The sequence below is a fragment of the Aethalodelphis obliquidens genome, unplaced genomic scaffold (genome assembly GCF_003676395.1).
Source record: "Aethalodelphis obliquidens isolate GAN/ISIS:26980383/991018 unplaced genomic scaffold, ASM367639v1 scaffold6, whole genome shotgun sequence".
In the NCBI taxonomy this organism is placed as follows: Eukaryota; Metazoa; Chordata; class Mammalia; order Artiodactyla; family Delphinidae; genus Aethalodelphis; species Aethalodelphis obliquidens.
In genome coordinates, this window is record NW_020837950.1 from 25,710,300 (window position 1) to 25,738,298 (window position 27,999).

The following is a 27,999-nucleotide window of genomic DNA, read 5'->3' on the forward strand; positions in this document are numbered from 1 at the left end:
CTATGCATGTATATATTACATATATGTATATATATAAATGAACCAAATATATTCTCTCTATATATATATATGTACTCTGTGTAATATGTATATATACTCTATATTATTTATATATTATATATGTATATATAATTATACATATATGTATATATTAGTCTAATCTTTGGAAGGTCTGCCATCTTCTGTCTACCAAACTAAAATGTAAGTTTCTAGAAAAACGATTATAGCATGTAGTAGTCACTCAATAAATATGTGTAAGTAGGGCTTCCCTGGTGGCACAGTGGTTGAGAGAGTCCGCCTGCCAATGCAGGGGACACGGGTTCGTGCCCCGGTCTGGGAAGATCCCACATGCTGCGGAGCGGCTGGGCCCGTGAGCCATGGCCACTGAGCCTGCGCGTCTGGAGCCTGTGCTCCACAACGGGAGAGGCCACAGCAGTGAGAGGCCCGCGTACCGCAAAAAAAAAAAAAAAAAAAAAAAGTGTAAGTAATAAAAACATACATTTATAAACATGCACATAAATATGGTATTTATGCCTGTGTGTGCACAAGTGTATGTCCAGTGTAGATATCAAAGTTCAGCTTGATATGGATTTCAGGTGATCACTTCATGTAATAAACATGCAAGCATCCAGGGATTATGTCAAACCATGCCTGTTAACTCGGACATATCAGCCTTAACAAGTAACAGGTAGGCAATGACCTTTATACAAATTGTAAGGATTTCTGAGCATTCGTGTATTTAATAATTTTGATGGCATATTTCGAATCTCTATATTGTGTCAGTTTATTGAGTAGAATGTTCTTTCCTTTTCCCTTCATTTGTTTATACTCTGTCCCTACCTCAAAGTCTACTCTGTGTTCCTTCATATTATTTTTTCAACAAATTTATATTTGGTCTCAGTTACTTTGAACTCAATCTAGTGCATGAGGACAATAATAGTGATAATGTTATTAATAGCAAACATAAGTCGTTGCTATATATCAGACACTGTTCTACATGTATGCATGGATTAGCACAACTGAGTCTCAAAATAACTCTACAATGTAAGTCTTATTATTTTTTTTAAACTAAGCTCAGAGTTTTATTTATTTTTTTAATTAAAAATTTTTTTAATATTTATTTATCTGGTTGTGCTGGGTGGCTCCTTAGTTGTGGCATGCGAACTCTTAGTTGCAGCATACATGTGGGATTTAGTTCCCTGACCAGGGATTGAACCCGGGCCCCCTGAATTGGGGGTGCAGAATCTTAACCACTGCGCCACCAGGAAGTCCCTTTAAGTCATTATTATAACACACTTCTCAGACATGAAATCGGAGACATGGAGAGGTTAAGTAACTTGCTGAAGGTTACATACCTTGTAAGGATGAATTCAGGATCCCGACTCAGGCAATCTAACTTCAGAATCTATATTTTGCCTCACTGCCTCTTTCATAAGAACATGAAAATCTTATAAGGCTTTTATGTGCTTTTGATCTTTAAAAAAATCTTAAGAAGTCTAGAAATATTTAAGAACTCTGTGAAAGTATATAGAAGAAAATCCTCAAGAATCGTTTGGCATCTCGTCTATGTAATCAAATAGGCTACAAAACGAAAATGAACTTTACGATAATGATGATGGTCAGAAAATGCTGAAGAGAGGAGAGTGATTGGTAATAAAAAGAGTAAAATGCCGTAGAACTAATCCAAAAGAAATTCGGGGAGTAAGCTGTAAAACACCTAGGCACATTAATTATTAGAATGCTTATTAGAAATAAGCGTTCACATAGAATAAATCAAAAATGTTATTAATAACTATTAGGCACTACTAGAATTGCATGTGTGAGAAGAGATAAATCTAGCATACGTGGAATCGTATATTCTAACTTTATTTATACATTTCTCAACAGGCACAAAATAGCAACTTACCCAAACTTGCATGATTATCAGATTCACTTGGTGTGCTTATCAAAACTACAGAATCCTGGACTGTTTCTCTAGGGAAATTGTTCTCAAATGGGAGAAGTTTTGCCTCCTGGCAAATATTTGGCAATATCTGGAGACAATTTTGGTTGTCACAACTGGAGAGGTGCTATAGGCATCTAAACAGGTAGTGGTCAGGGAAGCTGTGAAACAACCTACAGGGCACAGGGCAGCTTCCCCTAGAGTAAAGAATGATCTGATCCAAAATGTCAATTGTGCCAAAGCTGAGAAACACTGATCTAGATATTTTGATTTGGTGGTATATGGTGGGATCCAGAAATCTGTATTTCTAACCAGGGATCCAGGTTACTCTTATAAAGGCTTGAAGACACCAGTATGGGTTGGATTTGTTGAAAACCTTTTCATTAAAGAAGGACCACTTATAATAGGCTTTGAGGTGGGAGTCAGAGATATGAAAAAAAATGAAGGGGAAAGGGGAGATCATTCTAATCGAAGAGAAAATCACACCCAGTAGGACTAAAGATAGGCAGTAACACTGGGCCAGCAGCAGATAGTAAGAAGCAATCTCAGAGAAACCGCCTCTTTCTACGTGGAAGGCCAACTCTGCTTCATGGGATGTAACTATATTTCTTCACCTTAGTCCCTACCTGTTGATAGTGAACTGACATGTCTTTCCAACTCATTTTGTACCCTCCAAATGTGAATATAGATTAGACTAGCCCATGCCCACTTTCATTTTTGTTCTAATAATTTCTTCCATAAAATCCTAACATATAAAAAAAGGGAGGGAGAACAAGTTTTTATCAGAGGTGTCTGTTTTGATATCCAACTCTGCTTCTTATTAGCCACATGAGTTTCGGGCTACTACTAGGGTTAATGGTGGTTTAAATGAAATAATATGCATAAAGAAATTAACTCAGCACCATGCACATGAGAAGCACTCAGTAAAGGTCAGCTGCTGTTTACTAGTTTTTATATCAAAATAACATTTATATGTCACAATATTTTTGACACTATTTAAATGAACATAAAAAAGTGAAGTTGGGTTATAAGATAATGATTAGTATGTTATAGCAATCTTAGCAACTGATTATTTTGTACTTTGTTTTGATTGAAGAGGATGGAGAACACCCTGCTTCATAGGAAGGAGTATTTGTAAATGGCTTCAGGTTTTAAACTGCTCATGTGCACATCTCAAGATATTTTTAAATCTTGAGACCAATGCCAAATGATTCAACTTGGCAGGTTAAGGCAGTGGTGATCTCCACTGTGTTTATGATAAGATAAATAACACAATTGAATGTACATTTTGCTTTCTAAAAGCAAATTATTTATATTTGTATATGGATTCAATTATATAAAATATATTATATACTAAAATATTTACAATCAATCCTTGTAGTAACTGTACTGATGTCCAGGGTTCCATGGAACACAGTTTGAAAAACCCTCTGGCTAAGAGTAATATATATACCCAGCTTGTAGACGAGTATGTTATAAGGTATGAAATAAAGAAGCTCACTCTAATCCAGATAGATTGTATCAGTTGTTTTCTCTTGATTAGTGAGCCTGATGCTCCTGCATGGGCAGATAGTTAGCTGGTCTGGCATGATGTTTCTCTTGGCTCTTTTGAGATATTTGCAAATTAATTGCTTAATAATGCATTCCAGTATCTTTCCAAACACCAGGATTGGTGAGAGTAAATCTCTACATTTACAAGACCCATCCCAAACCCTTCCTTTACAAAAGATGGATTTACAAAAACTGCATGAGAAATGAATGGAAGCTCTTTTAAATCAGAGCCTAAGATAAACATTATTATCAAGACAAATCTGCTGAGGGTGAGAAGAGGTGGGAATTACAGAGGATACAACAGTGGCAATAACAAAAGGAGGATGAAAAGTCACATTATATTCTTAGAACTGATTAGACTTGTTAGTTATTATTGATTCATTTTAATTAAGCTTCTACTATACGTCACATGTTTTAACCAGCGATCAGATGGACCTTGCAGGGCTTCTATTTTACACAGACCATGAACAATTGTCATTAAAATATATACTGAGTTAAGTTTCAGTTAAGCAGTAAGTTTCAAAGGGAAAAATAAACCAGGAAGGTGGATAGACTGTGTTTGGAGTAGTTAGGAGGGTCTCACTGAGAAGGTAACATCTGAGTAAATAAGGGGATAAAGGGGGCAAGCCATGTGGCCTTCTGGCAGAAGCTCCTTCTAGAAAGGGGAAACGGCAGGTGCAGAGCCTTGGGGCAGAGGAATGCCTGGCATTTTTGTGATCTAGTAAGGAGCTCAGAGTGTTTGGAAAGGATTCAGCCTGATAAATGGGGGTGTTGAGAGCATCAGAGGATATAGGTCTAATATAGGGCAGCCAACAATGCATCTCAGTTAGCCTGCAGTAGTCTGGGTTAAGCCCCCAGTGGTTGATTGTTGATGATTCCCAGTCACTCTCAAAAGTGTTCTGGCTTGGATGATAACTTATATGGTGATCCTAGGCTAGAAGGTCACTCTTAGAACTTTGACTCTTACTCTTAGAGACATGGGAAGCCATGGAGGGTGTGGTCAAAATTGAGGCAAGATAAGACTCAAGTTTTATCAGGATCACTGTCTTCTGGGTTGAGAATGGACTATTGGGATGGAGTGGCAAGTGGCAAGAGTGAAAACAGGAAGCCAGTTGGGAGCCTATAGAATGATCATTCTAGCATGTGCAGGGCAGCCGGAATTGAGTTGTTTGACTTAAGCCATACAGATAGCTGGTGGTCCACATGGGACTAGGATCCATTCTCTTGACTTCCAATCTGGTGTTCTTATAACCTGCCCAGTTTCTCTCTTGGTTTAAACTTGAGGACAAATGGAATGCCTTACTGGCTCTTTTCAGGTCTATTAAGCCTCCTGTTTGATGGCACAACCCAGTTGCTTCCTCTATATAGTGTGAGGAATAGATGTGAAACATCTCCCCCACCCACCCCTTAACTAGCTCATTTTGAGTGCATCAACCAGGATTTTCTTAGGCCTTTCTCTTGAACTTCTGTATTTACACTTTTGGCTCATGTGACCTTTTCAGAATAATGGACTCCATATGTTCAGGACATGCTTATTAACTCATGAGTGTGTGATATAAGCTAATAAGTTAGTATAGCGCCTAAGTACAGGTGTGAACCTAAATTTTATGCCTGCTTAAATGGGAGCGTTAAGTGTTAACGGGAATGAAATGGACTCCCACAGGTAAATATATCTATGGAGGGAATCCTTCAGTTTTGCTTGTATTTATTTCCACTTGATCCTTATTTTATTTTATTTTTGCAGGAGTTATCTTCAGTTTTTCTTCATTGCTTTCTTCAGTTAGAGTGGATAACTGGGAGGAAAAATACATGCACTGATTATACACTTACACAGGCAATGACAATTGAATATGTAGAATACACTCAAGAGATTGAGAGGCACATATACGTAGATTCTGTTTTAAATATGTCCTTGAAATGCAGACTTATATGTGTTGAGGGGTGTGATGTGTGTAGACACATTTACGTACACGATATTTTAAGTAGCCTGTAGTTTCATGGGGAGTTGCCTAGACAGTGAAATTTAAATTTGTGTTCTTTCTGTTAGCCACTATATCATACAACCAGCAACTCTGGCATCTGACAGGGCAAATACAGTGGTGCCTAATGTACTCATTGTATCTCTCCTGGGAATAAAATAGAGGACTAAGCTAACTTTGGGGGTATTTGTAAGAAATGAATAGATGAAAAAGTATTTTTTATAAGAAATATGTGATATGAGGTAAGGTGGTCTTTACTGTCTTGATTATTTTTCTGCTGGACATATATGCTTGAGATTTCTTAAGTTGTTTTTTTTTCTGCCTTCAAGTGACCATCCCATTTTCAAAGCCCTTTATTCCATATGCTAAGCAAAAAGTTAGTGGAGTGTTTTAGAGGCTCTTCCTATGGAATGGGGTAGGAGTTAGCAACCTATAAGTGCCATGTGGGGATTCTGCCCGATTTGGAGTGTGAGAAGGTGGACAGACGTGCTGTTGTTACCCATGCCTGGGTGTAAGTAAAACAAGAAAAACCACAGTGGATTGTAGAGCATTCAAGGAGAGAAAGAGAAGAAAGAAGGAAAAAGAATTGTTTGAAAATAGTATTCAAAATATTTAACAACGTCTTCAGCAAAGACTCAGACTACTCAGAGCAGACATGTGCAATAAACAATTAGTGAAGTGTTATCTGTCCTCATTAAAATGGTTTTTAAAAAAACTTAAAACCTCAAATTCTATTTCAGGGGTTTAATCCGAATTGTTATTTTTTATTTCATTTCAGAAGAAAAATTTTTTCTTTATTTTGAATTCAGCTTCTTGCAAATCTTGAATCAAACTTTATACATCAAAACCAACCTTGATACATGCAAACATTTTTTGCCTTTTCGTGCATGAAACGGTGGTACAGCACTTTATATATGGTGATTCGGGAAAGAGATGCCTATGATCAGTTGTATTCCTTATCTGAGCCCCTGAATCTATCATAAAATTCACTTTCTTATTTATTTATTTCAACTCCTGGTGGGATCTATTGGAACAGATAATCCAATATAGTGGATAATCCAAAAATGTCATTTATATTTGGCTTCAGAATACATTACCAGATGTTACTCTAGCAGAATTCCCTTCTTAATTAGGCCTCACTTAAAGTAGGAGTTAATTTTGTCTTCATTAGCTGCTTCCAAATCAGCAGGATGGGGCAAGAAGGAAGCCCAAGGCATGCTGGGAAGTTGGGAGGAAGCTGGCCCAGTGCTAAGAGTCAGCGGTAGAACGTGCTCAAAGAATGAAGTTCAAATACAGGTAATCAAGATGATGGGCATATACAGGAGATGTTTATTGAGCACCTTCTTTAAGAATTCTCAGGCGTTTATCAACTCCTTTTTTTTCCTCCTTATTACTCATGAGTGCAGAAAAATTCTGTAATAGGAATTCGGGAGATAACTCGAAATTTTACATAGTAAAACAATAGAGGCTCAGAGAGGTTAAGGGACCTCTCATACAGATTGATCTCAGAGTAAACAGCCCCTAAGGTATTGAAACTGATTAATGAATGATAAGAAGACCCCACTGTTTCCTTCTTATTGATGATTTGACTAATGAGGAGGCACGAATTCTCCTGGCCTAATTCGCATTAAGAGAGCTAAGATAATGAAGCTGTGATTAAATGGCTATTAAACTATTTTTATCAAACAGAGATCAAGCAAGTGTAAGAACCTAGGGATGCAGAGTATAATTGCAATTCTACAAGATGTGGAAAAAATGACTATCATAAGCAGGGCATGGTCCTTCCAGATAGTCTGCATTAAAAATCTTTGGGATACCTCATGCAGTTTTGCACTCTGTGTTTCTCCTTTCAGGCGTCAGCATCTCAGAGTCCCTCACCTCCTCCTTAATTTAGTGGATTTATTCACTCTGTGTGCATTTGGGTGAGTTGAATGCATCGTCTACCCCACCATGTGTAACTGGTTGGAAGATCCTTTTGCCAACTGCTCACAAAGGAGCAAGGCCCAGATATTATACACTGGATCCCAAATTTCAATCTTGAGGTGACTTGGGGCGTGTGAAGGGGCTGAATCTACCTTCCTTCAGCTGTACCTTTTGAATTATATCACACTTAGTGCAATTCATATAGGGACCCGACAGTTCCAAAGAGAGGTAATGAATCTTCTGGTTTTATTGACTGTTCTGAACTATCGTTTATTAAGGACACAATACGGCTTCCGATTTGTTGCACATTCTAAATTGTGGTTTGTTAGTATACATGTATGTGTATGTGTATCTGTCACTGGAAATTCTTTACACCTTGAGTGAGTTTTTGTTGCTATGCCTTCTTTATTCCTGGAGAGCCCTTAGAGATTGAAGTGTTAGAGTCACAGGGACCTTTATTTAGGTCAGAAGAATAGCAGTGGACTTCCTTTATGTAAGGAGAGGCCAAGGTTGAAACCCATCGTGGGAAATGCAGCTTGATAGCCACAGAGCTCCACATGGAAATGTTTCTTGTCTGCTTCCCAACCTTACTTCTGCCTTTCTGCCCCCAGAGGAGACTGAGCTGTTTGTGTAGCTGTAGATCACCACCCAATTGGTGATCTGCTCTCTCTTTTTCACCGCTCTGCTTTTCTTTTCCTAACTTACATGGAGCTAATTAGTATATTTTTATAAAAACAGTTATTTTGAACAATTAGAAAGCAGTATCAGAGCCGAGTCTTGGAAAGGTTATCTTGCAATGGCATTTTTCCTGACTCATGTATTTCCATGCCCTGTGAACAGACACGTGTTAGTAGGCCAGTGGGCTTTGTCTGCAGCGACTTTCATTTATTTGCTCTGTAAATTGGGACCGAAGCAATAATGGAAAGTGACATTAATTGTTTGAGTTCTTTTGGTCACATGCGTTGCCTTCTCTGGGGTGTTCGATTGTTGAAACTCATGCCAAATTAATTGAAATTGTCAGAATGAGGGACAGTGTTCACTCAACTTTACACGTACGAATATCTGTTGAGCTTCAACACAGAAGTGTCATCAAACTTTCTTCCCAGTATGCTATGATGAAAGAAAACAGAGATTTTGAAATCATAGCATTCGTTTCTACCTTAATTCAAGAGCAACTTTATTAAAACAAATGGTCTTGGAGCACCTCTCTGAGTCACACATACACAAGGATGATAATAAAAAGGTTTAATAATTATTTCTAACGGACACTGCCTGTAAATAATGATTACAGTCCCACTGTTCCATACTGATTTAAGACCAGCCTGCCCTTCCCCCTCCCCCTCCCCTTCCCCTCCCCCTCCCGCTCCCCCTCCCCTCCTCTCTCCCCCTTCCCTCCCTCTCCCCCTCCCCCCCCCCACAAAGCCAGTCTTCCATTCCACAAACCCTCCCCTCCCATGGTGGTTTCAGGAGAGAGGAGACTTTAAATAGTTGGTGGTTTAATCAGGTCTTGTAAATTAATTATGACATTATCAAGCTCCAGTATTTCTGCCATTGTATTTGGTGTACACTCACCCAGGCTTATTAAAGGAACCGAAGAAAACTAGTTAATTTAAGTGTTCTTTGTCATTTTCACTTGATTGGAATTATCGTCATTTGTTTACACTAGGGATAGAACTAAGACACTATTGTATTATGTGATTGAAAGCAAATAGGGGCTTGTAGTATTGCTGGGAAGCCAAATGCAAAATTTAAATCAGAGTAAACAAAATTACTCATTTACTGGTAAACATGCTTAACTATTTTTCCTGAGCTCTTTTTGAACTTCAGTGAAGTAAGCCTTTCTGAAAACTGGGATACCTGGAAAAGATGTCCAACTTATTGAAAGTGCTTGTGCGTGTGCTTGTGTGTGTTGTGTGCATGTGCGTGTGTGTGTGTAAGCATGCATGTGTGTGCTTGAGACATTTTCAAAGATTATATTTATTAGGCAATATGGGATTTTGAGATTTTGAGATGATTTTGAAATGATTTAAAATAATATATATTTCATTTAAATATAACTTTTATTCAGAATAGTTTAATAACCTGAATTTGGTTTTTGGTACGTGGGAGAATCGAAATCAAAATTAAAAGGGAGAGATTGGCATCTTTGGATACCAGATTATGATCCGCTGCAGAAAATAGGAGCAAATTATTTCAGTATCTTTATTACTAAGGTTACATGGACAGAGTCCAGAAGAGTTGAGGGTGATGGGGATGCTCAATAAAGTCTTGTTATTGAATTGAGCAATTTGGATTTTAAAGGATTGACCAATTTATGGAAGGAAGTGGTGCAATTTTGAAGTTAACATTTCACCCCTTCTGATTAGGGTTTACTGCCTGCACTAGAGTCTAAAAACTCCTAGAATTGTTACTCCACACTGTGTTCCCCAAACCACTTGACTCACAAGGTCAAGTACAGGGCCATTAGGGAGATGGAAACAAATGTTAAAAGTGCCAAATAAAGTTTACCATGAGTATCTATGGCTCTTCTTGCCTTCTTGAATCCAAAACAGAAAGACGTTCATAGTTTTACTCCTGGATGGAGAATCATCAGTAAGGAGGGAAAGCAATTTTTATGTGAAAATAGAATGTATACGTGATAAACGCCTGCCTAATTTTTCTAGTAATACAATTTGATTTTCTGATTAGCTGTCTTATTCTGTGATTCTTGTAATTTTGTCAGGTCAATTAACTGGAGTTCAGTGCTAGAGAGAAAGGAAGTGTGGCACTGCTGACTTTGTTAGATGTCAGCAGTTTAGGTGTATTTTGTAATAGAATCTGTGTGGGATAATTTAGCTGATATTGTTAATGTCATAGCGTACAGAACTTAAAAAAATGACTTATGAAGCAGGTCAGAGTGGACAACGTGAAGTGCTAAAAGAAGGAAAAGAAAGTGATCTACACAACATATATTTTAGGTTAAAAAAATGCAGATTAATGAATTATTCAGCAAGTAATCAATGACTGTCTACTGTATGCCCAGCATTGGCATTGGTTGCCCAGGTACATAAGAATATAGCGCATTGACCTATAGACAAGGGGTATAAGCTCCAGTTTGGAAGATCTTGAGTTTTTTTTTTACAGAGTGCTGAAATAAATGAATATTCTCTTTTATAATAAATTGTTTACAGATTCTTTCCTTCCCCTGGTGGTTTCTCAGAGGGGCAGAGTTTTGTCTTGTTTCTCCTTGTGTCTCCAACACTTAACATGGCCCTGACATACAGTAGGTGTTCAAAAATATTTGTGCAATGAATAACTGAAGATGAGCTTTCCAAGGATGTGTTGGTGGAAGTGAGTGTGGCAGGTAGGAAAATGAGTTAAACCATGTTTGCAAGAGCCCCCGTTAGAGGCGACGTTGCCCTAGAAAGTACCCCTGGTCACAAGAAGTGAATGCATTCAAGAGATGTTACAAAGTAAGGCTCTACCTAGTGACTGGCCAGGTACAGAGGACTCAAGGTGGTTCCAGAGTTTAGGGTCTGAAGAATTGTTATCCAAACCCAGAAAGTCAAGAGAAACAGCGAGTTTTTTGTTTTTGTTTTTGTTTTTTTGGGTTTTTTTCCACGAAAGTTCCTAAGTTTGGATTTTGAGATGAGGGAGCTCTTATCAGGTAGAAATGTCCAGTAGGCAGTTATAGATTTATGACTAAAGTTGGGAGAGATGTCAGGGAGAGAAATAAATGGCTGTGGAGTGTTCAGTGTTGAGATTATAATTGAAACCATGGAAGTGTATAGTTTTTCTTGGTATAGTTTCAGTTTGTAGTGGTGTTCAAACAGAGGGTTATCTAAACATTTTGGTGGGTATGCTGTACAGGAGATTGAAACACTATATCTGAAGATGCAATAGATGATAATTAAAATGCTCTCAAGCCCTGAGATTCTCTAAATCTTCTCTTTTAGTTAAGGAAACAAGACATAAATATACGGAAAATGACGTGAACAAGACAGAATCGTATTTAGCAGTGTTAACACCAACACAATAAACAGCTAAATTGGACAGCTCAACAATCAGAGATTGGTACACTAAAGGTATTAATTGATTGCGTGATTCAGACCAAAAGGGCTTTGGAATTTAAGGAAGACGTGATCTTGTGTTCTGGCACGGATGTTCCAAATTTCATGTATCACACACTCATTTGGGTAAACATATTCAGCCTATGCTGATTAATAGATTACTCATCTCCCAATGTGAACTAACTCATGACTTCTGTTTTACTGTTTTTTGCAGAAGATAGATGAAGAGAATGAGGCAAACTTGCTAGCAGTCCTCACAGAGACACTGGACAGTCTCCCTGTGGATGAAGACGGATTACCCTCATTTGATGCACTGACAGATGGAGATGTGACCACCGAGAATGAGGCTAGTCCTTCCTCCATGCCTGATGGCACCCCTCCGCCTCAGGAGACAGAAGAGCCGTCTCTGGTAAGAACCCTTCCTACTGTTTAACAGGAATTGGAGTTGCCTCTGGCTACCCGCTGCGTGGGTATGATGTAGTAACAATAAGGTTTGGATTTTTCATTTAGACTGATGCCAAAATAATCCCCAAGCACACTCGGAGTTGCAAATTCTGTGATTCTGTGTTGAAAAATGTTGATAATACAGTCTTCATGTGGTCTCACTGCAGTTTTTTAAAACTACCTTTTGTAGGTTTTTATATCTTGGTATTATTGACGTGTGTGGTTAGAAACTTAGAAAATATAGACAACTAAAGAGAATAGACAAAAAATTCACCTGTAATTTCAAATAATCTCTAGTATCAAAAATTATTGAAATCTCTTGTTTTAAGATATATCATGAACATGTTCATGAATTTTAAATAGATGCATAATTTTGAATGGTTGCATAGTATTTTATTGTTTGGAGATGAACTAATTTATTAAGCAATCCCTTATGGTGGGGATATTTAGTCTTTTTCCTGTTTTTTTTCACCGTCATAAATTGTATGCTAATTGACGTATTTGTAGTTTTATTCTCATGCATATTATTTTAGAAATAGAAGGTAGATCAAAGAGTATGCAGTATTTCAAGGCTTTGGATCCATAATTCTTATGAAGACTGGAAAATAATAGCACATTTGCCACCTAAGTTACCTAAATTTATGGTAGGCAATGAAGAGTAGATTTATTGGCAATGAAGAGTGAATTTTCTTTTCAGTGCAGTACTCGACCAGGATTTTATTAGTTCTAAGACACAGTTTACCTTCTCAGCTATGGTAGCCATTTGTCATTTGCCATAAATCTGATGTAAAAGCATGCAATGTAAATTATGGAATGCCATCCTGCAAACTTTAATAGTGTGCTTTGGCCTGCCGTTGAGGTGTTGTTTCTCTCCCGTCTCTAAGTTTCTACATGTTAAAAGCATTCCATGTAAACCTATGGAGACCCTACTCATATGCCTTTGCAGTTTGAGATTTCTGGTTTAGAGGAGAATATCTCATAAGCAGTGGTAACATATGTATTCCCCAATTTTTCCATGTGCCAGTGTCATTGGCTTTGCTGCCTAAGACTCTGATTTCTTTCCGTGGATACCCAATGATGTTCATCCACACAGTGGTTTCAGTTGGGAGGGGCTGTTGACTCAGAGTCATACTACATATCCCATCAGGGAGGTCCTGGAAGGCCAGCAAGTCAAATGAAGAGAAAGACGTCAAAAGAGAGGAAATGCTTCGCCAAAGCCAGAAGCCAGATCTCTTGATCTACGGGCCAGGACTCTACCTACTTAAAAATTCTTTTTAGTGAAAGCCACTCTTTTATCCGAAATATTATTTGAATCAGTAGTGTTTTACACTTGATTGTGAAACATGATTCAAAACATCACAGAATCTTTTCTTTATTGCCCCTTGATTCATTTGGGTTATTGAGGGGGAAATGTACACCCCACCCCACCCCCACCCCCAAATCCCCTAGTCTTCATTTAGTAAAGCAGCTTTTCTCACCTCATAGGTATTTGGAAATCCTTTTAGGAAGATTCTTCTGGCTTACTTTATCTAAAAGGAAAATTAAGGTAGATACTACTAAGTCTCAAATGTAGGAGAAGGTAACACTTTCACAGTTTGTAGTGTAATGCCAAACTTTTTCTTACTTTTTAAAAATGTTTCCTTAGTGCTATTGTGCTAAGGTGTGCTATGATTAGAGTGAATTCATTTTTGTAATTAAAATTAACTAATTTTAAGTTTAAAATTTCAACAGCTTATTCTAATGCTGAAAAGATGCCTAACGTTTCTTGCTTTCTCTCTTCCTTGATGTTTCCAGCTTAAGAAGCTCTTACTGGCACCAGCCAACACTCAGCTAAGTTATAATGAATGCAGTGGCCTCAGTACCCACAACCATGCAAACCATAATCACAGGATCAGAACAAACCCTGCAGTTGTTAAGGTACAAATGTAAAGTTTTTTTAATACAGGAGGGGAAGTCACAAGGGACTTTGGCTTAAAGCTATAAAATAAACAATAGGTTTCTATGTGTTAATTCAGCTGGAATCCTGCAGCGGCTTCCTAATGGTGAAACAGATTACGAAATGGGTTTCCAAAAGCAATACTCTAGCTATTTTAAACTAGGAAGAGTTCATCAACGCTTTGTCTTTGGACGATTGAAATGACAGTTCTTACTTCTTGCCTACTTTATTAATACACGCAGCAGCGTGGGCAAATTTGCTGATAGTCCAGTATCATCTGTGAGTGACTTTAAGATGCTGGATTGCCATTTTGCCAGCTGTCTAACCTGAGAAAGATTACTCTGGAATCACCACAAAAGATCTATCTCTGCCATTAATTGCATGGAATGCTGGAATGACATAATTCGGTTAGCGGGCTGTATTAAACAATGTTTGTCTTGCCATTCACTGTGAGTGAAAACGGAGCGTTAAGGGGTACTTAAGAGAATTGTGAATACTGGGCTCTGGCAATCAGTGGCAAATTAAGGTTTAAACCGGCTTTTTTTTTTTTTTTTTTTTTTTTTTTACTCACAGTAAAGGCTCTGTAGGGTCTTGTTAGTTACATGTTGCTGAGTAGGAACACTGAAATGTAGGAGAAATGAAATAAAAAGCTGCATAAATGTCATTTAGGAATTTTAAATGTAATTTTCTTTCCTTGTTCTGCAAACAATTATTCACAGCTCATAGATCTAGTACACTTAGACTGAACACTTCATTGAAAATCTCATCTCTTCAGAAAACCTATATCCATTCTGATAAGGTTCAGTTCACCAATTTTAGCTTTCTTTATGCCTTGTTTTTAAGACCGAGAATTCATGGAGCAATAAAGCGAAGAGCATTTGTCAACAGCAAAAGCCACAAAGGCGTCCCTGCTCGGAGCTTCTCAAGTATCTGACCACAAATGATGACCCTCCTCACACCAAACCCACAGAGACCCGGAACAGCAGCAGAGACAAATGCACCTCCAAAAAGAAGGTCCACACACAATCTCAGTCACAGCATTTACAAGGTAGGCTGTGGACCCAAACACAAGCTGCTGGTGAGGGCGCAGAGGGCAGGGCAAGCCTACACTGGGCTGAGGATACCCAACCTTCGGGCTTCTGTTCCATCGGTGTCTCTCTTGAAAGGGAACTCAGCACTTCATGATAACTGGGGGAAAAGAAATCCTTCCTTGGACACAGGTTGAACATACCCTATTTAGCTGAAATGCAGCCTAATTCACAATCACCAGAAGGCACCTGAAATGTTAGCCGGGTGGGGAGCCAGCGGTGGTGTAGAGGGAATTGCAACATCCGATGAGGTTTGTAGGAATCTCTGAATTGCTGAGATAACTGAAGTTCTGGGCAAGCTGGGCTAGCCAATTCATGAAAGAGCTTTTATTTTTTCCCTTCCAATAATGGAAAAAAAAATGAGGCACTGTTGCTTTGCTTGCTGTCTATCCCTTATGAAATAGTAACTAGTATTTATGCAGTCTCTCATTTATCATGTGCATTCTTCTTGTTTTAGACTACGTGGTATACTCACAAATTTTATTTTGTAAATAAGGATTTGGAAATTCCTGGATATTTTAAAAATTTGCTTTCTATTTAAAAAATATAAGCTTATATTACACTAAACATCTGGGGTGATTTTTATTGTCCCCGTATGTTACTAGAAGGCTGATACTTCTGAGGCAGATTAGGGTGATTTGGGGAAAGTCTGTCTTAGCAAAGATAAATTTTCTTTCTTTCTTTCCTTTCTTTGTTTCTTTCTTTCTTTCATCCTTTCTTCCTTCCTTCCTTTCTTTCTTTCTTTCTTTCTTTCTTTCTTTCTTTCTTTCTTTCTTTCTTTCTTTCTTTCTTTCTTTCTTTCTTTCTTTCTTTGTCTTCCTTCAAAATATTCTAATTGTAGAGGCCCAACGAGAGCCCATAGAAAGTTGCCGTTGCTTTAAAATATTTAACTTCCACATTATCTGTACCTCTGACTTTGTAGTGGAAGTAGACACATTCTAAAATAGCAGTTATAAACATCCACCTCTTTTTTTTTTCCCTTTTGTTTCCCCAATTCCCCTTCCAGCTGCAGAGTGGTAGCCCCTGATCCCTGTTTTGAACCATGATTATTTCATACAGGTATGCTGTTGCTGCTGCTTTTAATACATCTTTTCTTTTCCAGTGTTTTGAATTTCCCTCTCTCATCCCTACCTCACCATAAACCCGGGATTTTCATATTCCTTTAATATTTTTAATTGGCTCTCAATTAGATTTTCCCTGGTGGATATCTCAAAAATCACTGTCCATCCCTTTCTGTCAGTTCAAGGAAATATATTTATCAAAATGGGCCACAGTCTCTCAGTTTGCTGCACCCTGATTGGCCTCTCACATGCATGCGCTGGAACAGTTTTCTCAGTGCAGAACCAGACATGCTGTGGGATTCTAGTGGGTGACCTGAAATGAAGAATTCACTGGGCTCCTCCCCACATGGTCCTGGTCATATGTTCATTTTCTGGAGCTGAATTTGAAGCCCCAAACTTGCTGGAACCCTGTAGTCAGTAAACATAGTCCAGCAGCACATGTTTTAAAGTGGGGGGTTTTTTGTCTTTTTTTTTTTTTTTTAATTTTACTTGGTCCTTTTGGATTTTGAGGGTTTATTAATTTTGTCAATCCATGTACCACTAAATATTATTGTAATCTGTTACAAACCATGGCAGTGAAGAACTAAATTGGCCTATGAAGGACATACACTTTAGATAAAACCTGCTGTGTGTAGGGTTTTTTTTTTTAAGGTATATATCTGTGGTGAGGCATCAGAAGTATATCCCAGAATAGAACAAAGCTTGTTAAACAACAACAACCAAAAAAAAAAAAATTCCTGTAGTTACTAGAGGTCTAAAAGAAAATAAACATGCAAACATGGCTGGCTGTTAATAACCAACAGGAAATAAATGCTGAGTTTCAGGGATTATTTAAATTATTATTCAAAATTTTAATGTAGAAAATATATGAACAATTAGAAACAATAACTAAGAGGACTTTCTGAGGTTACCTTATTGAACATATTGTCATTTTTTTGCACGGAGCTTCACGTGTGCTCTCTGTACCATTGTAGGGTCCAGTTCTTTTCACTTCCCTAGGATAATGGTCTGGACTTTGGCGATTGTATGGTCCCATTTATTCACTTATTGATTCATTCATCAAAGATATCATGATCTTCATGAAAAAGATTCATTCCTGTCCTCAAGGATCTTAGAGCCTCTGGTCTACCAGTCATTGGAACAGTGTGGATTAAACTTCCAGTAAACCAAATCAAAGCTCCTGTAGTGGTAGTTTTTGTGAACGTGGAATTATTTTGGGATTAGATTCTGGATGTGCTTTGAAGCTGTACCCTTCCTGTGACCCTCATTTCCTGTTTGCATTTTGTCCCACGAAATATGACCACTGCCTGTTCCTTTCCTTCCATTGCCGTAGGCCTTACTTTTACCCAACGATCAGAATTTGGGGGATGTTCCTTTGAGCATTCCAGATAGGCTACCCCACACCTTGAAAACTGGAATTTCAGTGACTGATTTTCAATGTACATTATTGTGTGACATAGCACATATTCATACCTGGTGATATTTTGTATAGAACCTGTGTGTGTTATCTTAATTATTAGTTGAGCACCGTAGAAGTTGGTAAAGTTCCTTCATAAGTGTGTTCTTTTTGAAAGGCTCATTATGTCAGACATATTAAAAAGTTAATGTCAAATCAGTTCATTTATTGGTATATCTGAAAAAGCCAATCAGTCAATGTACCTAATTTGCACAAGACAGCACGAGCTTCATATTTCTGGATGCATATTGGATAGATGATAAACCATTCAATTGTTTAAAAACGAAATCTAAATCTATAAATTAAATACTATGTAAATACTACTTGTATATGTAAATACTATTTGTCCAAGTAAAATACCTAATTTCAACCTAATTTGGACATAAATAGTATTTTCACATTTCAAAGGGCCTTAATTACTGGTGTTGATTAATTTCCTTTAATATCTATTGAATGCAATTCCTTTTGATAATAGGGGAAAGAAAACATATTCAGGGCCCGACTCTGCCAGTTACTAGTTTTATGGCCCTGGAAATATCATGCAGCATCTTAGGTCTCAGGTTTTTCATCCATAAAATAAGAAAGTTTATACTAAAGACCTTTTTGGTTTCAAGTCCATAATTTTCATTACATAAATGACTACCTCTTGACCTTTTGAAAGTAGTTATTTTAATGAGAAAAAATTGACAAAATCTACATACATATAAAAATATCTTTATAGATAAGCATATATATACATAATATGTGGACGTATATCCCAAGTACGTTTCTCATCATGTTTTCCCCTCCTTCTGTTCAAAAGACAAGACTGCCAAGGAGAAGCAATTGAAATTTTGGAGTGAGAAAAAGATTCTTACTCCACCCTTCATAACTGGGAAATGCCTCCTGTAGGAGGGTAAGATTTAGGAAGCAGAAAAAGAAGTAGATGAGCTCTCTTTGCAAGTCTATAGGTCTCTCAACTGATAAACAGTAGTTTTCCTTTAGTTGTCTATCAGATTTGGGGATCTGAAGGCCTTTTAAACTATCTGGGTCAGTGTCCACAATTTGCCATAATCTCTCACTTAATTTTCAGTGAATAGAATAGTTCTTGAGCGAGCTTTGGCCCATAGAAATAACCTATTCTCAGGGCTAGATATAAAATTATACATTTTAGGAGAAAAATCAGCTGAATATTCATAACGTTCTGTCGTCTTGTAGTTACTCTGCTGTTTTCTTGCCTAAACAAACCGTGTACTATATTCCAAATTAAAATAGAAAACATTATTTCTCTCTGATGGTCTGATGCAAATTTTGTATCCTTAACAGAGATGCTACATTTTGGGGAAAATTCTGTTTTCGTATGTGTTTTCAAATGATAGTTTACTGATGCAAATGTTGTTTGGAATTTGTTTTAGCATAATGGACTGTTGTCTGAGTTTGGTCCAATATTCAGGGACTTCCTTACTTTAGCTTTCCAGTTTCCAGTTCCCAACTTGACTTGTAGAAAGAAAACAAATCTGAAAACTCTCAATATTTCATAATTAGTTTCCTTTTTTTTCCTTTAGCCAAACCAACAACTTTATCTCTTCCTCTGACCCCAGAGTCACCAAAGTAAGTATCATGAAATGTAACCATTTTCAGAAAGGGAAGGGGGTTCTAATACATTTGGCTACAGCAACTCCATTTCAGTTTGTTTTTATAAATGTGCCATATCTTCCAGTGACCCCAAGGGTTCCCCATTTGAGAACAAGACTATTGAACGAACCTTAAGTGTGGAACTCTCTGGAACTGCAGGTAAGCCTTACATTTCACTTGAATCTTTTTGTGTGGGTGAGTCTGTATGTGAAATATATATTAGAGTATATTCTCTATGTGATTAATGAAATTCACAGAGTACAAACAACATTGGATAAGAAGTTATCTATAAATATTTTCAGTTGTTTATTTTTTTAGGAGGAGACATTTATTGTGTGTCACACCTGGGCCAGACCCTCTGATATATATCATTGATTTGGATCCACAAATAAACCTATTTCCGATTAAGGCACTAAAACTTGAGTAGGAGGAGAAATTAACATTTATTGGTCTTCCACTCAATAGATATGCCAGCATGTAAGTGGTTTTAGCTAATTTCATAATGACCTCATGAAGATGGTGGTAGTATTTTTCATTTTTAAGATGAGAAAATAAGGTTCAGAGATGTTAAGTAACTTGCCCAAGATTGCAGAGCTAGAAAACAAAGAGCAAAGGTTTGAACTCAGGTTTACTAATTATCAATACTTCACCTGAAATATTTTCTTAATCACCATTGTACTCAACAGTGTAATGCTCTCCTATATATGTTACCATCTTTATATCTTTCCAGTAAAGGAAAAAAATGAAAATACGTCCATTCACCAAAACAAAATGTTCTTATATATTTTAAACAAGAGCAATTTCCTTCACCGTTTGGACTTCTTAATTTATTTGGCCAGTCTTACTTCACATTCTGAAGAGGACGAAGCTTTAAAAACTTGAACTAACCCCTGAGAAACTTACGAATCCAGAGTTCCTAGGCAGACTTCTGAGTTGGCTGCAAATGGTGCCTTTGCAGTAAGTGCCTAGGTTTAGGCACTTGAACCCCGCCAGAAAGTGAATCTGAGGATGTCTGTACAAGAAGTTCCTAGGCTTTGGCCATTGCTGATAAGGGTAAAGGAACAGTAAGTTTAACAAATGCTTTCAACCAGAACTACGGTGCCTACACACACCGTGGACACTGTTACTAAGTTTAATTTCACCCTTTGAGTTTGCTAAATTACTTCCTTATGAAAGGTCTGTTGCATGATTGCATGATTTGGTCAAGCAGTAGAGCAGTTAATTTCATGGTATTTATATATATTTTATATGTGCGTATACAAGTATAAATAGATCGTTATATAATAGTACATGTACACACATGTATTCACATATAAAGAATATATATAACATCATTTCTTAAATAAATTACAATTACACATGTGATCATAAGTAACTTTTGTGCGTGTGTATTATGTGCAGTAGAGGCCTTCTTGTCCGACCAATGAGTGAGTATTTGGTGGTTTTATCTAAAAAGTTGATTGAAGTATACACAGTTTAATCACTTTACTTTTGCTTAAAACATACAAATTACACATTCAAATATAAAATTTTTGATATAAGACAGAGAGACCTTTGCACTGAACTTAAATGTACTAACTAGGGATCCGTTCATCTTTCTGGCACAAACTTCACTAATAATGCCTCAAAGATGGTATTCACGTTTCGTTTCTTGCTTTTGGAAGGAAAATAATTAAGGGTATTTGTGTGGTAGTCTGAGTGCAGAATCATTCTAGGTTTTTATGATTTTTTTAACATAAATCATAATCATAATTCCTTATGTTTTCCCATACCATCCACCTACAGCTAAGCTGACAGCCCTTCTTTTAGTAATATACCTTTATCGGGTCTTTTAATAGAAAAAACTTTTCTTACTAATATTTCATTCAGTTATATAATATTTTATTATCTGACATAATTTCAGTCACCAGTACAATAGACATCAGTGGATTTGGGAAAATACATTACCTTGGCTATAGTAACAACCAGCTGAAAGGAATCTATTAACTAGGAGTGTTTAGGATGGCTGTAGGTGTACGTTGCTTTGGTTTAGAGAGGTTTGAGAAAGCTTCCACTGTATATACTGATACCAAGCTTTCCATTAAAAAACATTTTTTTTATTTTTCTCTGATTATAAATAATATAAGCTTACTATAAAAAATGTCAAAAATACAAACTAGTGGGAAAATTGTGTATAGTTCTAAATTGTTTTCTATGGATATTTTTACATCTGTGATCATTTTGTATATACATAATTTTGCATTCTGATTTTTCAGTTAACATTTTAATAAGGAAGTTTTATATCATCACAGACCCTTTATTATCAGGCTTTTCTTAGTGTGCTGTATAACATTAGTTTGAGTAGGTACATCAAAATGTATCAAAATTTAATTATACTTCTTTGTTACACATTTAGGTTGTTTTAAAGTGTTACCATTTTGAAATAGCACTGCAGTGGAAATCTTTGTTCATAAATTTTTTAAATCTTATTTTTCTCAAAATGAATTACTAGTAGTTATTAATACGAATATAAGGATATAAATATCTTGGGGGCTTCTGATACATATTGCCCCATTGCTTTCCAAAAGAGGTGTTTCCACTTATAGTCCTATTATCACTATGTGGATATATTTGCTTTATTACATCCTTGCTAGCATTGGGTATCTTCGTTTTTAAAATATTTTGCTCATTTATGTGTATAACATCATTTAAATTGCATTCCTTGTACTCATAAGATTATGGTGTTATGAGCTCAAACACCAAAAGCACTTATTTTTATTTTCTTCTTGTCAGAAGTTTTATTATTTCTCTTACTGACCTAATTTTAAATAATTTAGTTATACATTTGAAAGGTTAGTAGGCTACACTGTTGAGAATTTATAGAAGATACTTTTTAAAAAAATACTTAGCATCCTAAAAATATATACAGTGGATTTATTTCTGTTGGTGAACCAGAATTCATCTTACTAGTTTAAACCCCTTTTTATTAGTGCTTTGAAAGATTATTGAGTACAATGGAAATCAATTTACCAACATATATAACATATATAATACCTGCTCTATGCTTGCAACACTGTAGATCTTGGGGAATATTTATCAAGCATAAGACATAGAGACTGGGCTTCCTTGGTGGCGCAGTGGTTGAGAGTCCACCTGCCGATGCAGGGGACACGGGTTCGTGCCCCGGTCCGGGAAGATCCCACGTGCCGTGGAGCAGCTAGGCCCGTGAGCCATGGCCGCTGAGCCTGTGCGTCCGGAGCCTGTGCTCCGCAACGGGAGAGGCCACAACAGTGAGAGGCCCGCGTACCGCAAAAAAAAAAAAAAAGACATAGAGACTAATCCATGCAAACCATGGACTATTGTACTTGGCTCATAGTAGGTGCTAAAGAAATGTTCTTGTTTTTAAGATGTGGGCTTATAGTCAGTTGGGAAAATAACACATATTGTCCAAGTAGCATGAAGGGAAAATATTATTTACTGTTTATAATGTTTTGCTACTTTCAAAAGAAGGTGGGCCCAGAGGTTGTTTTTCATTTGTTGAGCATGGTGGTAATGAGTGCGGATACACATTACACAAGCTGATGTATGGCCAAATTGCATTACATGCAAGAAGGGAATTCGAGCTACAGGAAAATCAAGGGATGAAGAAGAACTTGGAGGCTGTAGAAGGTGGCTAGAAGGAGAAGTTTGAAACCTGCTCAGAGGATGGTATAGGGAGGAGGAGATTGGGGGAGAAGAGGGTTTTTTTTTTTTTTTGATAAAGCTATTGTGTGTTTGAAGTGCTAGACAATGTGTAATGTTCATGACCTCCATCCCCACTAAACGTCTTCAGTAAAATTTGTTGTGTAGTAGCGTTTGGAGGATATGACAAACACTGATTGTACCTCAGGAGAATCACCAAAGGGAGAAAATAAGCTTTCATAGGGAACCCTGTAACATGGCTTCAAGTTAAATACCATGATTGTGCAAAAGATTGAAAAGAATTGTAGAGACAGTTCAGGACTGAAGGAAGCATTAAGGCAATACCATTAGGCAGTGAGTGACAGAGTTGATCTGTGGAAAGGAGTTTGGAGGAAATTGAGCGCTCCACTGACTTGGGGTGCCTTAAGGGAGAAAAATATTTGCATCTGATTTTTAAGTGTGTGGGTGGAAAGGAGAGAAGATATTGATGGAGCAGAAGATACTGTATTGTAAATTGAAACATAAAATTGCCAGTATTCAACATTTTTGACATACCAAAAAAATTGGCAATTTCGTGTGATACTACCTGAACTAAGATACTTTACAAGCTGCAAATCTCCAAATGAAAGTAGTCTATTATGATTTTTTAAAAAACAGACAGCACAGTTTAGTGAAGCTGTGCAAACCCTTGGCTCTGATATCGGACAAACCCAAGTTTAAATTCTGGGTCAGCCCCCATCTAGCTGTAAGGCCTTTGGTCAGTTTAATTAAATTCTGTAAGACTCAGGAAGCTTATGTATCAAATGAAGCTGATCACAGTACCTGCATCTCACTGAGTCACTGTGAGGATTAAATGATATAAAACATGAAAAAAGCTTAGTCCAGTGACAGCATATGTGTTCAATAACTATTAGCTATTTAATTACTAATTCTACATTAAGTTCATTTCTGGAAGTCATTGTACCTTCCTGCTCACCTTTTCAATTTTTGACTACCTTTTACCTGGTTCCTTTTATTGGCCTTTGTACTAGCTCTTCTTTAGCACTCTCATATATGAAGTTATGTATTCTCTTTTGTGGTAAAATTCCCCTAATTCCCCATGAAATTGAACATATACTGCTTTTGGTGTGGGGCTGGGATTTACCAAATCAAGGTAGAAAAATCTCCCCTTGGGCATTCATTCTCTCAACAACAGGTACTTCTGCTGTTACTACAAATCCTAGAGGCTGGACATTCACTAATAGGCGCTTCACATGTATTATTTTTATTTTTATTTTTTTTTGCGGTACGCGGGCCTCAGGCTCCGGACGCGCAGGCTCAGCGGCCATGGCTCCCGTGCGCAGCCGTCCTGCGGCATGTGGGATCTTCCCGGACGGGGGCACGAACCCGTGTCCCCTGCATCGGCAGGCGAACTCTCAACCACTGCGCCACCAGGGAAGCCCCACATGTATTATTTTTTGACTGTCTGTCCATTTAATTGTGAAGGGAAAAGCTATATGTCGATTCTAGGTCTGTGGTGGACCCTGGGTTCAAAGCAAGTCTGTCTGACTAGAGATTATGTCTCTTTCCTGATGCCTGAATTTTAAAGATAGTAGTGGACATCTGTTATGTTAAATAGGTTTTATTTCACTTGCCAAGTGTCATTGATTGGTATTGGCTGCCAGAAGCATTGTGTTGAGAAGGATGCTAAGGCCAAGTCTGTACTCAGTGGGAATGTCATGATCAGTTAGTAATGTCTGCCGTCAGTGCAGCAGAAGGGTGGACAGGGTGCGAACAGCATTCAGGTTGTTGATTTGTTGATCCTTCGTATACATGCTTAATGCCTTTGGTTGCAACAGAGGGCATGGATCAAGCTGTTGCCCAGGACTTTCTGGTGTCTTCTTATTTAATTTTACAAAGTTTAGTGAAAATTTCCAAACATTTAAGTGAAAACGTAAAGAGTCAACAAAATTCTAAGACCTCAAGAATAATCCCTCTGCCCCATCTGCAGAGTCTTTGGGAAACAGGAGGGATGAGATAGGAAGTTTGCTTTATTAAGTATCACCAGCTGGTCTGACTTTGTGATTGTCCTAAAGTAGCTCATTTTGGCTGATAAAAAAAAAAAAATGCTTCTCTTTTACAGGTGTAAAAACTAATTTGATTTCAAAATAGCTGTTAGTAAAGCAAGATGAGAGAAAAGAGAATGCTCTTTTGGCAGAAGGCATTTAAATCCATTGCACATGGAGATGTTCAGAGTGCTAGCCTTTTTGCTTCTGAAGTGGGAATGGCAAAGCAATGTCAGCTCAACAAGGTGATGGTTTTAACCACAGGACATGAAGGAATTTGATTAGGAACCCCCAAACTTTTATTTATATATATTTATTTACATGTACATACATATATATGTATATGTGTGTGTGTATATATATATACACACATGTATATGTATATATAAATGTTTTATTTTTATTACTGTAAAAGTAATAAGAGTAAATATAACTAATTAGGAAAATAAGGATAAAATCATCAGCACTCTCATCACCCTAACTGACGAGGTCTTAGCAATGCTTTCCTCCATCGATATGTATATTTTCCCCATGGTTTTCATGATGGTGGATTTGGTTTAAATCGGCAGTTATTGAAATTGCACTTCAGTAGACTTGCACTTAAAAAACCCAGCTCGTTAACCCATCACTGAGTAATTTCTTATTCTTTTATGTGGAGTCTTGTATTGTCATTTTTGGACTTCCCATTTCAAAGCTGATTTCGCTGGATGGTATATGGACAAACAGCATAAATTTGCTGTACCCTTTTGGTATGTACATCTTTTGTATGTGACTTACCCGTGGGGAAATAGACCAAAGCAAAATAGGAATAGTAGTTGGTAGTTTTAACAGAAAGCCACAGCGACAGAGAACTAGAAAGTGATTTTGACAGGTCATATAATCCATTCCTGTGGTTGAAGAAGCCAAGAAAGGGAGACCCAGCAAATTCTCTCTACAGCCCACTCCAGTGTTTTGCAACTCGTCCTGACAGGAATTTCTTCCATATTTCTTCCATATTTCGTATCCCTCATTTTCTATTTTTAATCTCATTCTTCTTGACTCAGCGTCTGAAAAACACCTCAGTTTTCTTTTCTGGAAATGGTACTATCCAATGTCTTGCAAGCCAAGGATAGCAAAGCAATTTTCTCTCCCGTATCAACTTCAGGGGTTTGGTGGGAGACACCTGGAAAGCCAGACTCCTCCCTCCCTGACCCGGACCCCCTCTCCTGCCCCAGCTCTGTGGGAAAGTGCCCGAGGGCCAGTGAATAACAGCTTCATCTTCCATGAGCAAGAGTTGGGGCACTAGACACATGTCATAGGAATGTTCTGAAGCTTTTCTGTGCGGTGAGTTTGTTCCCCAGTTCTCAGAGCTGATACAGGAAATCCTTAAAAAGCAGGAAAGGCGGGGGCTCCATCAGTCAGAGGGGACATGCCAGCCTGGGTACCAGAGCGAGGTGTGGGAGGCCCTTCTGTGTCAGGGGTTAACACTTTGGTTGCTGCCTTTTGTGGAGATCCAGTGAGTCCTGGGGAAGTTAGGGGTGAAGAGAGAGCACTGGAGGAGCTTTTATCAACAAGATATTTTAACAATGATAGCAGTAACAGTTCATACTGATTGAGTATCAGTCCTTCCTATGCTCCCTTGACACCCACTCCAAGTTCTTGAGGCCAAAAATATGTGAGTAGAACTCAAGTTACTCTCCTCTCTTTGCCCAGTCCTCCTTCTTTGGTGAGTTTTTAAGCAAATTAGAAAATCATCTTCTTGGTGTCTTTCCTTGAGAAATCTTAGAACTGGCACTTGACATAAGAAAAATCCCACTGTCAAACTCCAAAGCGAGTCACAGATTTAGCAGGAGGTTGTGTGAAATGTAAACTGTAAAACTGTGTAAACTATTAAGAAAGATCTTGCTGAAGTCATTGGCTGGATAGTGGAGCACAGAATACAGAGCAGAAGACTTGCCATTTATCAGTCATTCAATTAAACACACCAACCCAAAAGAGAACTCCTCAAAGGAGATCGTTTTATAGCACATAATGAAACACAAAACCAAACCAAACTTGTCTCTGACTTTTTTTTTTTAAAGGGCTGTTTAAAAAGATAACTGGAGAGTGTGGGAGAGTGTGTACCACTTCCCCCAGATTTGCTGTGAAGTGCAGAAGTGTGAGTGATGTAGAGGTACTTGTTTATTATAGAGCACATTTCAATGCAGTAATCATAAATATTGCTAAGGTTGTGCTCCGTTGAAATATGACCTACATACTCTTGATTGTTTGTGTTACGTGATTTGTCTGACACCCATTACATTCTGGGTAATAGCAGCCATTTGTTGCTCTGCACGGCAGGCTCTTCTGACAAAAGAAAATAGGCAGCAATAAAAAAGCTATAGTCTGAATTACATTCTGCACAGTGCTGCACTGCTGAGAGTTTGTGCAAGTGTGTTAACAATGTTCTGAACTGCCTCTTGTCAGCCTTCAGCCTGTAATGGCCATCTGTCCTCACATAAATCTGTCAAAACCTGCTAAGTTCAAGAGAGAGCATGGAATATACCTTGTACTGTCAACACCAAAATGTACACATTCCCCAGAAAATCAACACACAGGAAATAATCCGGAGGTTATGGGAGGCATTAGCCCGGTTGATTTAGGCTTGTGGGCTGAAATTGAGAGTCCGGCAATTAGTGGGAAGATGACAAAGGTAGTGGGGTTGAGGAGTTGATTATTGACTGCCCTTGTACCGCAGGGGAAAACATTCTGGGTGGAGGAGATGGGGTTAGAGAAATCTAATTAGTTCAGGTGCAGCAAAGGGTTCCCTGTCCCGGGCACAACTCCTAAAAGGTGGACATCACGTTAAAAGAAAAGAAAAGAAAAAAAAAGCTTCTTACATGTTTATTTATTTATTATTTTATTTTATTTTTTTGTGGTACGCGGGCCTCTCAATGTTTTGGCCTCTCCCGTTGCGGAGCACAGGCTCCGGACGCACAGGCTCAGCGGCCATGGCTCACGGGCCCAGCCGCTCCGCGGCATGTGGGATCTTCCCAGACCGGGGCACGAACCCCCGTCCCATGCATCGGCCGGCGGACTCTCAACCACTGCGCCACCAGGGAAGCCCCGCTTCTTATACTTTTGTTTTGCTTTGTTTTGTTTTACTCTGGATCTCAACCCTATCTGGAAATAGATTTTCAATGAGGCACTGGTGACACGCAGTCTCGTGCTCCTTAAGATGTCTCAGTCTTGCTCTGGGGTATGCTCCTCGGATTGAAGAAGTTTCAGTAAAT

The 27,999-nt window shown here is 37.9% G+C and overlaps 1 protein-coding gene across 1 annotated transcript in view; it reads left to right on the forward strand.

Annotated features, from left to right (window-relative positions):
• The first annotated feature begins 1,319 nt into the window (after positions 1-1,319).
• The window catches only part of PPARGC1A (PPARG coactivator 1 alpha), a 47,273-nt gene continuing 20,593 nt past the window's right edge, over positions 1,320-27,999 (forward strand). The window contains exons 1-6 of the mRNA XM_027104035.1: positions 1,320-1,358; positions 11,659-11,853; positions 13,683-13,805; positions 14,668-14,872; positions 18,974-19,019; positions 19,129-19,202. Of these exons, the coding sequence (XP_026959836.1) occupies positions 1,320-1,358; positions 11,659-11,853; positions 13,683-13,805; positions 14,668-14,872; positions 18,974-19,019; positions 19,129-19,202 (682 nt within the window). The remainder of the gene's footprint in view (positions 1,359-11,658; positions 11,854-13,682; positions 13,806-14,667; positions 14,873-18,973; positions 19,020-19,128; positions 19,203-27,999) is intronic.